This window comes from Salvelinus namaycush, chromosome 11 (genome assembly GCF_016432855.1).
Source record: "Salvelinus namaycush isolate Seneca chromosome 11, SaNama_1.0, whole genome shotgun sequence".
In the NCBI taxonomy this organism is placed as follows: domain Eukaryota; kingdom Metazoa; phylum Chordata; class Actinopteri; order Salmoniformes; family Salmonidae; genus Salvelinus; species Salvelinus namaycush.
Genome location: NC_052317.1, coordinates 29,690,461 through 29,704,159, shown reverse-complemented (window position 1 = coordinate 29,704,159; position 13,699 = coordinate 29,690,461). Strand labels below are relative to the sequence as shown.

Below are 13,699 nucleotides of genomic sequence, written 5' to 3'. Positions count from 1 at the left end.
GGCGCTGGGCAGACGGATGGCTCAGACGGCGCTGGGCAGACGGATGGCTCAGACGGCGCTGGGCAGACGGATGGCTCAGACGGCGCTGGGCAGACGGATGGCTCAGACGGCGCTGGGCAGACGGATGGCTCAGACGGCGCTGGGCAGACGGATGGCTCAGACGGCGCTGGCCAGACGGATGGCTCAGACGGCGCTGGACAGACGAGCAGTGCAGGCGGCGTTGGACAGACGGCCGACTCTGACCTGCTGAGGCGCACAGTAGGCCTGGTGCGTGGTGCCGGAACTGATGGTACCGGACTGGAGACACGCACCTCAAGGCTAGTGCGGGGAGCAGGAACAGGGCACACTGGACTCTCGATGCGCACTATAGGCCTGGTGCGTGGTACCGGCACTGGTGGTACCGGGCTGAGGGCACGCACCTCAGGGCGAGTGCGGGGAGAAGGCACAGTGCGTACAGGGCTCTGGAGACGCACAGGAGGCTTGGTGCGTGGTGCCGGAACTGGTGGTACTGGGCTGGAGACACGCACCACAGGGAGAGTGCGTGGAGGAGGAACAGGGCTCTGGAGACGCACTGGAAGCCTGGTGCGTGGTGTAGGCACTGGTGGTACTGGGCTGAGGCGGGAAGGTAGCGCCGGATATACCGGACCGTGCAGGCGTACTGGCTCCCTTGAGCACTGAGCCTGCCCAACCTTACCTGGTTGCATGCTCCCCGTAGCCCGTCCAGTGCGGGGAGGTGGAATAACCCGCACTGGGATGTGTTGGCGAACCGGGGACACCATGCGTAAGGCTGGTTCCATGTACACCGGCCCGAGGAGACGTACTGGAGGCCAGATATGTAGAGCCGGCTTCATGGCACTTGGCTCAATGCTCACTCTAGCCCGCCCAGTGCGGGGAGGTGGAATAACCCGCACCGGGCTATGCACCCGTACAGGAGACACCGTGCGCTCTTCCGCATAACACGGTGTCTGCCCGTACTCCTGCTCTCCACGGTAAGCATGGGAAGTGAGCGCAGGTTTCCTACCTGCCCTCGCCACACTACCCTTTATCCCCCCCCCAAGAAATTTTTGGGGTTTCTTCACGGGCTTCCAGCCCCGCTTCCGTGCTGCCTCCTCAGACCACCGCTCCTGGGCTTTAGCTGCCTCCATCTCTTCCCGAGAGCGGCGATCTTCTCCAACCTTAGCCCAGGGTCCTTCTCCGTTAAATATTTGCTCCCATGACCATTCCTCCTGGTACCGCTGCTGCTGTCGCTGCTGCCCGTTGCCACGCTGCTTGATCCTTGTTTGGTGGGTGGTTCTGTAACGGCTTTCTTCCTGGGATGAAGGAGAGGACCAAAATGCAGCGCCGTTAGTGTTCAACATGTTTAATTAACCAATAAACAATGAACATTAACAAATAACAAAATAACAAACGTGAAAGCCGAGACAGTCCTATCTGGTGCAGAACACAAACACAGAGACAGGAAACAACCACCCACAATCCCCAACACAAAACAAGCCACCTTTATATGATTCTCAATCAGGGACAACGATTGACAGCTGTCTCTGATTGAGAACCATATTAGGCTGAACACAGAAACAGACGAACTAGACACACAACATAGAATACCCACCCCAACTCACGCCCTGACCAACTAAACACATACAAAACAACAGAAAACAGGTCAGGAACGTGACAATGATACTGAAGAGTCTGCTTAGGAGACAAATACTCTCAACTGTTTGAATAAAAATAGAGTTTAACCTGTTATGGCTGCAAGGGAAAGTATTGAGTAGCCAGATAAAAGATGCCCATTTCAAACGGCCTCGTACTCAATTCTTGCTCGTACAATATGCATATTATTATTACTATTGGATAGAAAACACTCTCTAGTTTCTAAAACCGTTTGAATTATTTCTCTGAGTGAAACAGAACTCCTTCTGCAGCACTTTTCCTGACCAGGAAGTGGAATGTCAGAAATCGATGCTCTGTTCAACTTCTTGCCTATACATGGGCATAAGACGTAAGAGCCTACGTACATTTCATACACCTTCCCCTGGTTGGTCAAGAGGTGGTGAGAGAAAAAAAATTGTGTTTATCTTGGTCTAAGGTGGAATAAAAGCTCTTTCTTTGACGTGACCGTCCACTTCCTGTTTCTGGAGCGCGCAAAGGGGACATGGATTTGGCTTCTTTTTAGCTGTCGTTATGAACGACTAACTTCTCCGTCTTAGATTTTATTTGATACATGTGTCCATATCATCGTAAAGTATGTTTTTTCAATATAGTTTAATCAGATTATTGAAATTTTTTCGGGAGTTTTGCCGTGTTCCGTTCTCTGACTTTGTTTACGTTGGAGAGATATGTAGCACTTGGCAAGTGCCCATGCTAAATGAAGAGGGGAATTTGCCGTTCCAGTTCAAAACAACGACTGTTCTGGACAAAGGACACCTTGTCCAACATTCTGACGGAAGATCACCAAAATTAAGAAACATTTTATGATGCTATTTCTAATATCTGTCGTGCATGTGAACTGGTCGTGGGCGCCCAAGTGTTTCTGGCTATTGTGGCTACGCTAATATAGCGCTACATTTTGTTTTCGCTGTAAAACATTTCATAAATCGGAAATATTGTCTAGAATCACAAGATGCCTGTCTTTCAATTGCTGTACACTATGTATTTTTCAGAAATGTTTTATGATGAGTAATTAGGTATTTGACGTTGGTGTCTGTAAATATTATGGCTGCTTTCGGTGCAATTTCTGATTGTAGCTGAAATGTAAACTATGATTTATACCTGAAATATGCAAATTTTTCGAACAAAACATATGCTATACAATAAATATGTTATCAGACTGTCATCTGATTAAGTTTTTTCTTGGTTAGTGGCTATTTATTTCTTTATTTGGTCGAATTTGTGATAGCTAGTGATGGAGTAAGAAACTGATGGAGTTAGAAAAGTGGTGTCTTTTGCTAACGTGGTTAGCTAATAGATTTACATATTTTGTCTTCCCTGTAAAACATTTTAAAAATCGGACATGTTGGCTTGATTCACAAGATGTGTACCTTTCATATGCTGTATTGGACTTGTTAATGTGTGAAAGTTAAATATTAAAAAAAAAAATCTTTTGAATTTCGCGCCCTGCACTTGAGCTGGATGTTGTCATAAGTGTACCGGTGTCGGGCTGCAGCCATAAGAAGTTTTAAGTTACCTGTGATGAATGTTGAAAACAAAAACTTAAATTTCTATATGCAGGAAATCCTATTTTAATAATGGGCATGGTAAGAATTGACAACCAAAGTGCGAGTCATAATTCCCATGACACCTTCTAGCAAAATCTGAAAAGCGGTTCCTTCATTTATTCCATAGGATATTTTTAGATTCACTTAAAATAAGGTCTGTGTTTCGTGTAGGCTTACATCACCGTGCCAATTTTATAACTGTGTAGATATCCATAGGACAAGGTAACTCTGATCAATATTGGCTAAATATAAGCGAAGATAAAAAAAATTGTAGAATGGATTAATGAAAATATGTTGACAAACGTTACCTTATCCTAGTGAGATTTACACGGGTATCAAAACGTCGAGGCGGTTTAAGCCCTTATTAAGCCCACAGACCTTATTTGAAGTAGATCAAGACATTCTCTATGGAAGACATGAACGGTAAAATAACGAAGGAACCCCTTTCAAATTCAGCCGCAAGTTATTACAGGAATTATAACACGTCGACTATTTCTCTCTAAACCATATACCTTTGACTAATCCGGAAACTATCACCTCGAAAACAAAACGTTTATTCCGTTCCGTATTTTATCTAACGGGTGGCATCCATGAGTCTAAATATTCCTGTTACATTGCACAACCTTCAATGTTGTCATAATTACGTAAAATTCTGGCAAATTAGTTCGCAAAGAGCCAGGCGGCCCAAACTGTTGCATATACCCTGACTCTGCATGCAATGAACGCAAGAGAAATGACACAATTTCACCTGGTTAATATTGCCTGCTAACCTGGATTTCTTTTAGCTAAATATGCAGGTTTAAAAATGTATACTTGTGTATTGATTTTAAGAAAGGCATTGATGTTTATGGTTAAGTACACATTGGAGCAATGACAGTCATTGATTGATTGTTTTTTTAAAGATAAGTTTAATGCTAGCTAGCAACTTACCTTAGCTTACTGCATTCGCTAACAGGCAGGCTCCTCGTGGAGTGCAATGTAATCAGGTGTTAGAGCATTGGACTAGTTAACTGTAAGGTTGCAAGATTGGATCCCCCGAGCTGACAAGGTTAAAAATCTGTCCTAGGCCGTCATTGAAAATAAGAATGTGTTCTTAACTGACTTGCCTAGTTAAATAAAGATTAAATAAAGAAATCGGCAAATCGGGGTCCAAAAATACCGATTTACGATTGTTATGAAGACTTGAAATCGGCCCAGATTAATCGGCCATTCCGATTAATCGGTCGACCTCTACAACAGACATACCAGAAAGGTTGGTCAGAATGAGAAACCCGTCACGCCCACACCTCTGATTTACGGTTCATCCTACCCAAAGAAGAAAACAGAAACAAAAAACTTTACAATTGTTTCTAATCATGTTTTGAATCTCATATTGTCTCTAATTGTCAAGACTGCCGCCGAAGTCGGTCCCTCTCCTTGTTCGGGCGGCGTTCGGCGGTCGACATCACCGGCCTTCTAGCCATCGCCGATCCACTTTTAATTTTCCATTTGTTTTGTCTTTGTTTTACACACCTGGTTTCAATTCCCCAATTACATGTTCATTATTTAACCCTCTGTTTTCCCCATGGTTTTTGTGCGTGTTTGTTTTATGTATTTCGGTCCATTTGTGTGGGCTTGGTATTTCTACATGTATTTGGTAATTTTGAGTAAAGTTACTTTCATTACTCATCTCTGCTGTCCTGCGCCTGACTCCTCTGTACCAGCTACACCCAGACCTTTTACACTAATACTCTCTGCTTTTAGTTTTTGTAACCACATAAAATGCAGATAAGACTGGGGTGTGTTAAAAGTTACTCATATTTTTTCCGTAAACTTACTGGCTCATGCACGCAGTGGATTCCAGGAAAAAAACACCAGCCTGTTAACAGCGATTTTAGATAAGGAAATAGACTCATGAGGACAGTGATGATAAGGTCTACGGGTCCTGAACCTAAACAGTGATGTTGCTGTGGTCTAGTTTAGATAGTAGTGCAAAGTTTACTGAAAATATATTTCTATCAGGATCTCAAGCTCTCCCCACCTTCTGAGATAAACTTAAATAGATTGTGTCAGCCAAATTTTTCATTAACCTGGTAAGTCTACCCCAGCCTACCCCGGATGACACTGGGCCAATTGTGCGCCGCCTATGGGACACCCAAACATGGCCGGTTGTGATACAGCCTGGAATCGAACCAGGGTCTGTAGTGACGCCTCTAGCACTGAGATGCAATGCCTTAGACTGCTGCGCCACTCGGGAGCCCCCAAAGTGTTTGGCTTTGAAGTTCTAATGAGAGGGCTAGTCCAAAAATTGAAAGGGTACTGTTTGGATGTGGAGACTGGATATTGCTAAAGTAAGCAGTTTATGAGGAGACAAATGCCAAGAGAGGAACATCTGTTAACATCTGGTGTTTTATTTACGTACAAAAGTGAAATACAATTCAAGAGTGCACACAGAAATACATATACATCAAGAAATAAAAAGTTCTTACATAAACAGGTACATAGAAAATATACAAAAACAAATAGCTCTATATAGAATACTGATATGGGAAATATTTTAACAAAGAGCAAGATGTTCCAACAACTCTTGTTAAAGACGTTTAGAAATTGAAGTGAATACTCAACAGTAGAAGCTGCGGAGGGGAGGACAACTCATAATAATGGCCGGAAAAGAGCAAATGGAATGGTATCAAACACATGGAAATGTGTTTGATGTATTTGATACCATTCCACTCATTTCGGTCCAGCCATTACCACGAGCCCGTCCTCCCCAATTAAGGTGCCACCAACCTCCTGTGATAGTCAAGTGACAATTTGGCTACTAAATCGGCAGTTCAGTGGTGTGATTTTCAATGAAACAGGCCTAATACTTCACAACAAAATAAAAATACTCCTCTTATTTGAAATTCTTTATCATTATTTTGAAATAACAATTCAACTGCTGCCATTCTAAAGGAAATGTCAATGCTTTACAGGAGTATACTGTAGGTAGACAATCTAAAGTCCTATACACTATATGGTGTTGCTATGACAACACTACTTTGTTGATGACATTTCCACAGCTGCAGTCTCCTCTCCATTAACATTATAGTCTCCCACCGGGCCACTAACAAGAACCTTCATACGTTCAGGGAAGTCCTCAGATTTGGGGTACAGGAGGAAGTCATAGACCAGAGCAGCTGCCACACCTCCACTCATTGGCCCCACCCAGTACACCTGCCATGGTGCAAAGAAATCAATCAATGAATCAATGGAAGAACAGATTTAAGACAAATATTACAGAGTTAACTTTAACTTTGCTTTCAATAGTTTTATTAGACTTTACAATAAAACAATAGAGATGCTGTCACTCAGTAACCACTTTATTGAAAGTAGCTCAGCTTTGGTAATCATTTTAGAAGTTTATTGAATTTACTAGTCATGGAATTGATGTCACACTAAATGCAAGGAATCTGCAAACACACGTGCCTGCAAACACACCATCTCCACTTACCCAGTGATTTGTATAATCATTCATGATCAAAGCTGGTCCAAAGGATCGGGCCGGGTTGATACCACAGCCTGTGTAGCTGATCTGTACACAGCAACAAGATAAATATCTTAGGACAATATGAGGGATGAGACGATCTGTTGTAAAATCAATATAAATCGTTTATGGTTATAGGATTAGGCCTAGGGTCTGAGGGGTAAATTCAACAGTCAACATTTGCACTGAGTAAAATTAAGCTTTAATTCAATGGTGATTTGTCACAATAACACATTCAAAATCCATGTTTTGTTAATCGGATGCATGTGTCAGAGGAGATACCTTGTTGACAAACTACTTTAAGTAACTTACGGCTGCAAAGTGTCCCAGAGCAACAGAGAGTCCGATGGCCAGGGGGGCAGAGCCGGTAACATCACGCCGCCTTTTATCAGTTACTGCTATGACACACAGGACCAGCTGGAAGGTAGCCAAGAGCTCGATGCCAACGCCTTGGCTGGCACTGACACCATTTAACTACGAGGGGGAAGGAGAGGGGCAGAGGGGGAAACAAACAAAAACAATTTGTCAGTGTGCATCAGCATGATGGATGTTTTTCTCAACTACTATGTGCTATTCTAAATAGCTGGCAAAGCAAAGGCTTCCCTTGTGAAGTGCAGGGTGAGGAGAAAAAAATCAAATTTGAAATCTATGTAAACTTTCAACAGGCTGATAGTCTCGCTATAATTTGTCAAAGTCTGAGCAAGTTTTAGTTTATTCATTCATTGAAATTGTAAATGATTGAAAGATGTTGATAATTGATCATATTCTTACAGACTTTGCTAATGTGCAATTTACATAATTTAGAATTCCATTAATGGCAATAGATGTGATGATCCTCTGTATCAACAGCTTAAAAGACCATATAACTTGGTGTCTATAGGAGGCATGTGAGGGTTTTTTATGGCATGGGAAAGTAACTACCATGCAGCTGTACATCCTATATTCACTAGAGAACAGCAGAAGCACCTATTCTTATTATGAGTTAGTGTGATGATAAAAAAACATCACATGATTCTGTTAGTCAATAGTTTGCAGCCGGTGCATCCAAGCTCACTCTAATCAAACATGAATGACATCCCATTTGAGTCCCTTCAAAAATCATTGAGTCAAACTAAATTAAACTAAGTTCAATCAACTATTTTCTCAATGCAGTGCATGCAGGTTCACATGCATTACTGTTTGCCAACAACTATGAGATGCAATATACATTTATCAAGAAATTGCACACAAAGTTCAAACACTTCCCATAAAATGGAATTGAAAGCCAACATTTCTAATTGAAAAGGACACACATAAACCATATATATTCAAATTTGCATTCTGAAACAAATTAGCCAAAATGAGCCACTCACAGCATTGACCCCCAGTGCAGTATTTGCCTCTGGCCGGGTTCCGTAGACAATAGCACTGGCCAGAGCAGAGCCCAGCATCTGAGCCACCATGTACATCATCCCCTTGAACACGCTGATCTGGCAGCTGGCCAGCATGCCCAGTGTCACAGCTGGGTTCAGGTGGGCTCCACTGATGTGGCCCAAACTCTGGGCCAGCGTGGCGATGGCCAGACCAAAGGTCAGAGAAACCTTCACCTCCTGGTCAGGAGCGGTGTTGTTTGAGTTCCCAATGGCAGCTGAGATGCTGAGAAATATGAACATGGTCATCCCCACAAGCTCGGCCAGTACGGCCCTCCAGAATGCCTTGCTCTTGAACTCTCTCATCTTGGCTGCAGCCTGGGCGTATGGTGGTCTTATCTGATATGATGTAGAGTGGTGTCAGTGGAACTCACAAACAACATCAACAGGCTGCATTTATAAGGCTGCTGCTGATAATGAAGGGAGGCGGGTTCTAAAAAGTGAAAGGGAAGGGAGAAATCCAAAAGGCTTTTTTTCTTCTTCACCCCCCTTTCCCTCACTCTTTTACTGGTCTCCCTCTCCCTCTTTTCCTCCCTCCTATCCCTCTCGTTTCCCATACTCCCTGCACTTACTTCTTTTTTTTCTCTCTGGACTTTCAGAAGTAGTGGTGAAGAACAGGCTGTAGTAGGACAGAGGGGAAGTTGTACTCAGAGGCACTTTGTTTCTCCATTCATAAAGACATCTACAGTAGCAGGACTTTATGACTACAGTATAAGGTGAGAGTCCACAAGGTTTGTTGCTTGGGATTTCTAACTATGGTGTTGTTGGAACATATTTCCAAGTCCCATCTTCAAATATTATAGTGTGCGCTTTGTCGATATGTTTATCTGTTAAGATGTCTCTATACCAGTGAATAGCATCAATAATTGAATTTCCGCATCAACTCAGCAGTGACTGGGTCACAGCAGAGCCTCCAAAGAGGCCAACTCACTGCTGAGTTGACCTGAGTCACAGGTCCCTAACCTGTCACTCAAAAGACATGCACGTGAGTTTGTTCCCATAGTGGGAAAAAGAGAGATTCAGTGTGCACATCATATTGGCAACTGCTTGCTAACCTCTTGGGAATACATCTGGATAAATGCTATTCAACATGATTTGATAGAAATCTATATGCAATAAAATCTATATATACACATACACACACACTGAACAAAAATATAAATGCAACAATTTCAAAGGTTTTGCTGAGTTAGTTCAAAATAAGGAATCAGTAAAATTAAATAAATTAGGCCCTAATCTATAGATTTCACATGACTGGGTAGGGGCGCAGCTTGGGACCAGGCAAAAGTTGACACACCTACTCATTCAAGGGTTTTTCTTTATTTTGATTAATTTCTACATTGTAGAATAGTGAAGACATCAGAACAATTAAATAACCCCCCCCCCCCAAAAAAAAGTGTTAAACAAATCAAAATATATTTTAGATTCTTCAAAGTAGCCACCCTTTGCCTTGATGACAGCTTTGCACACTCTTGGCATTCTCTCAACCAGCTTCATGAGGTAGTCACCTGGAATGCATTTCAATTAACAGATGTGCCTTGTTAAAAGTTTGCTGTGGAATTTCTTTCCCTCTTAATGCGTTTGAGCCAATCAGTTGTGTTGTGACAAGGTAGGGGTGGTATACAGAAGATAGCCCTATTTAGTTAAAGACCAAGTCCATATTATGGCAAGAACAACTAAAATAAGCAAAGAGAAACAACAGTCCATCATTACTTTAAGACATGAAGGTCAGTCAATCCTTATTCCCCAGAATCCTGTTCTTTATTTGGTATTTGTTTATTATTTGTAATAAATGTGCAAACATTTGCTTTGTCATTATGGGGCATTGTGTGTAGATTGATGAGGACATGTTTTACTTAATCCAATTTAGAATAAGGCTGTAACATAACAAAATGTGGAAAAAGTCAAGGGGTCTGAATACATTCCGAATGCACTGTATGTGTGATGGGATGTATAGACATTATGGACAGTATATGGATAGAATATATAGTATATCTGAAAAATATGTGGATAGAATAGTGTATGTACAGCAATAGTTGAATAGGATGGCATTGACTAGAATACAGTACTCACATATGAAATGGGTAAAACAGTATGTAAACATTATTAAAGTGACCAGTGTTCCAGGTATATGTGCATAGGGCAGCAGCCTCTAAGGTGCAGAGATGAGTAACTGGGAGGTAGCCAGCTAGTGACAGTGACTAAGTTCAGGCCACCTTTCTGTTTTCAGAGATAACTATGATGACACACCAAATGTCTGATGGTGTCACGCCCTGACCTTAGAGAGCCTTTTTATGTCTCTATTTGATTTGGTCAGGGTGTGATCTGGGGTGGGCATTCTATGTTTTGTTTTCTATGTTTCTTTAGTTCTATGTTTTGGCCGGGTATGGTTCTCAATCAGGGACAGCTGTCTATCGTTGTCTCTGATTGGGAACCATACTTAGGTAGCCCTTTTCCCTCCTTTCGGGGTGGGAAGTTGACTTTGTTAGTGGCACTTATGCCCTGTAAGCTTCACGGTCGTTTTTGTATTGTTTATTGTTTTGTTGGCGACATTTTAACAAATAAAAGAAAATGTACGCTCACAACGCTGCGCTTTGGTCCAGTTCTTTCGACGGCCGTGACAGAACTACCCACCACAAACGGACCAAGCAGCGTGGTCAGAAGGAGAGGACAGGATGGAAACCCGAGAGGCAGCCCCAATTTCTTTTTTTTGCGGGGGGGGGGGGGGGGGGGGGGGCAGATGACGTGGGCGTCGGTGCTGAGGGGTGAGTCCGAGACCGAGGAGGAATTCTTGGACCGTTTGAGCGAGGAATGGTTGGCAGTGGAGAGGGACAAAAGAGTTTGGAGGGGTTGGAGTCTGGAGCAAGATATTCGCTTTGAGGAGCGTGGTACTGGTCAGGCACCGTGTTATGCGGTGAAGCGCACGGTGTCTCCAGTGCACGTCCACAGCCCAGTACGTCCTGTGCCAGCACCCTGCAGTTGCCGGGCTAGGATGAGCATCCAGCCAGGGCGGGTTGTGCCAGCCCTGCTCTCCAGACCTCCAGTGCGCCTCCTCGGCCCAGTATATCCTGCGCCGGCTCTACGCACAGTGTCTCCGGTGCGTCCTGTGCCAGCGCCCCGCATGTGCAGGGCGAAGATATCCATCCAGCCAGGACGGGTTGTGCAGGCTCTACGCTCGAGACCTCCAGTGCGCCTCCACGGCCCAGTGTATCCGGTGCCTCCGCCAAGAACCAAGCCTCCAGTATGTCTCGCCAGCCTGGTGAGTCCTGTGCCTGTCCCCAGAACCAGGCCTCCAGTATGTCTCCCCAGCCGGGTGAGTCCTGTGCCTGCTGCCAGAACCAGGCCTCCTGTTTGTCTCCCCAGCCTGGTGAGCCCTGTGGCAGCTCCACGTACCAGACTGCCCATACGTCTCCTCACTCCAGTGAGGAGTCATGGCACGAAGCCTCCAGTGAGGAGTCATGGCACGAAGCCTCCAGTGATGATCCATGGCAAGAAGCCTCCAGTGATGATCCATGGCAAGAAGCCTCCAGTGATGATCCATGGCAAGAAGCCTCCAGTGATGATCCATGGCAAGAAGCCTCCAGTGATGATCCATGGCACGAAGCCTCCAGTGATGATCCATGGCACGAAGCCTCCAGTGAGGAGTCATGGCACGAAGCCTCCAACGACGGCCTCCAGTCCGGAGCCTCCAGCGACGGTCCCCATTCCGGAGCCTCCAGCGACGGTCCCCAGTCCGGAGCCTCCAGCGAGGTTGCCCAGTCCGGGGCCCGCAGCGAGGGTGCCCAGTCCGGGGCCCGCAGCGAGGGTGCCCAGTCCGGGGCCCGCAGCGAGGGTGCCCAGTCCGGGGCCCGCAACGAGGGTCCCCAGTCCGGGGTCCGCGACGAGGGTCCCCGCACCAGAGGTGCCACCAAAGTGGGGTGAGCCAGAGGTGGAGCTAGGTCTGCGTCCCGCACCTGAGCCGCCACCGCGGATAGATGCCCACCCAGACCCTCCCCTATAGGTTCAGGTTTTGCGGCCAGAGTCCGCACCTTTGGGGGGGGGGGGGGGGGGGGGGGGGGTACTGTCACGCCCTGACCTTAGAGAGCCTTTTTATGTCTCTATTTGGTTTGGTCAGGGTGTGATTTGGGGTGGGCATTCCATGTTTTGTTTTCTATGTTTCTTTAGTTCTATGTTTTGGCCGGGTATGGTTCTCAATCAGGGACAGCTGTCTATCGTTGTCTCTGATTGGGAACCATACTTAGGTAGCCCTTTTTCCTCCTTTCAGGGTGGGAAGTTGACTTTGTTAGTGGCACTTAAGCTTCACGGTCGTTTTTGTATTGTTTATTGTTTTGTTGGCGACATTCTAACAAATAAAAGAAAATGTACACTCACCACGCTGCACCTTGGTCTTCTTCCAGCAACGGCCGTGACAGATGGATCCTTTTTTTCTTCTTCTAATGCCTCTTAAGGGGAAAGTAATCCAAAATGTACTGAAAGTAAATCAGATTCCGTTTCTCAGTTTGGCTAATCCAAAAGCTACGTTACTGATTACAATTTTGGACAGGTAACTACCGACTGGGTACACCATGTCATTTCAACGTGGACATTTTGGTAATATTTGGTTGAGATGTTGATCAATGAGATTTCAATCTTTATTCACCCACTTAAAAAGAAAACGAGAAGTTTGTTGAATTCACAATGTGTTATCACTATGCTTTCAGTCATCTAAAAGCACAACCAAATTCCAATGGAAAACAATATCTAATTTTTGGTTTGTCATCTAAATATGTCATCACTGCGCTTTCAACCATTTAAAAGCGCAACACATTTCAAATGGGAAACAATGTCAGATTTTTTTTATTTATACAACCACTTAATGTGTTATCACTGTGCGTCTTCTAATAGCACAACTAAATGACCTGAATTGCAGATGAGATTACATTAAAAGTACATAGTGCAAATGATCAATGCTGTTCAAGATTCAGCATAGATTATTATAGCAATTGTGATGATCTCCACAGACCTGTGACCTTGCATGTTATCTTGAACATGCACACTTTCTATGATTACATAAGACATTTAGCAACAGTAACCTGTCTTACTCATTTGAAGGTTGAATAAATACCATTACATTAGTTTGTAAAATGGCCTTAACTTTAGGCTATTTACTGTATTACAAAAGTAACATTGAATTGTTTTTAAAGGAAATAGCGTATCTAATGCTTAAATAGTTTCATCTGAGCCACTGGCTTAATCCTATTCTTTATTTCTGGTTGAGATGGAGACAGGAATCAAATTTACAGTATAATTTATTAATTTGTAGACAAACTAGAATTAAAGCCAGACTAAGTCAGTGGCACAGATAAAACTACCCAAGCAGAAGATACATCTCCTTCAAATGTTGATGTTGATATAGAAATTCAATATCCAGTTTATCTACAAATTAATGATTGAAATGTTGGATTCACGTCTCCATCTAAACTAAAACTAATCTATTTAGTTATTAAGAGATCTCTGAAATAATAATTCTCAAGATAGCATATTGGTAGTCATTGGCAAATTTCAAAGCAGGGCTTGATTAAAACTGGATG

At 43.9% G+C, this 13,699-nt stretch overlaps 1 protein-coding gene across 1 annotated transcript; it reads right to left on the bottom strand.

Moving 5' to 3' along the window:
• Positions 1–5,584: 5,584 nt before the first annotated feature.
• On the bottom strand, positions 5,585–8,518 carry LOC120055985 (aquaporin FA-CHIP-like). The gene is made up of 4 exons (XM_039004087.1): positions 8,073–8,518; positions 7,033–7,194; positions 6,688–6,768; positions 5,585–6,410 (listed from the first exon to the last, which is right to left on the bottom strand). The coding sequence occupies exons 1-4, from the start codon at positions 8,433–8,435 to the stop codon at positions 6,231–6,233; spliced, it is 786 nt and encodes a 261-aa protein (XP_038860015.1). The 5' UTR covers positions 8,436–8,518; the 3' UTR covers positions 5,585–6,230.
• Between the last annotated feature and the right edge of the window lie 5,181 nt (positions 8,519–13,699).

Coding starts and splice junctions, on each gene's coding strand:
- LOC120055985 (XM_039004087.1), bottom strand. CDS start 8,435: ATGAGAGAGTTCAAGAGCAAGGCATTCTGGAGGGCCGTACTGGCCGAG. Junction 7,195..8,072: donor CTGCACTGGGGGTCAATGCT/GTGAGTGGCTCA, acceptor TCCCCCTCGTAG/TTAAATGGTGTCAGTGCCAG. Junction 6,769..7,032: donor CTCTGGGACACTTTGCAGCC/GTAAGTTACTTA, acceptor TGCTGTGTACAG/ATCAGCTACACAGGCTGTGG.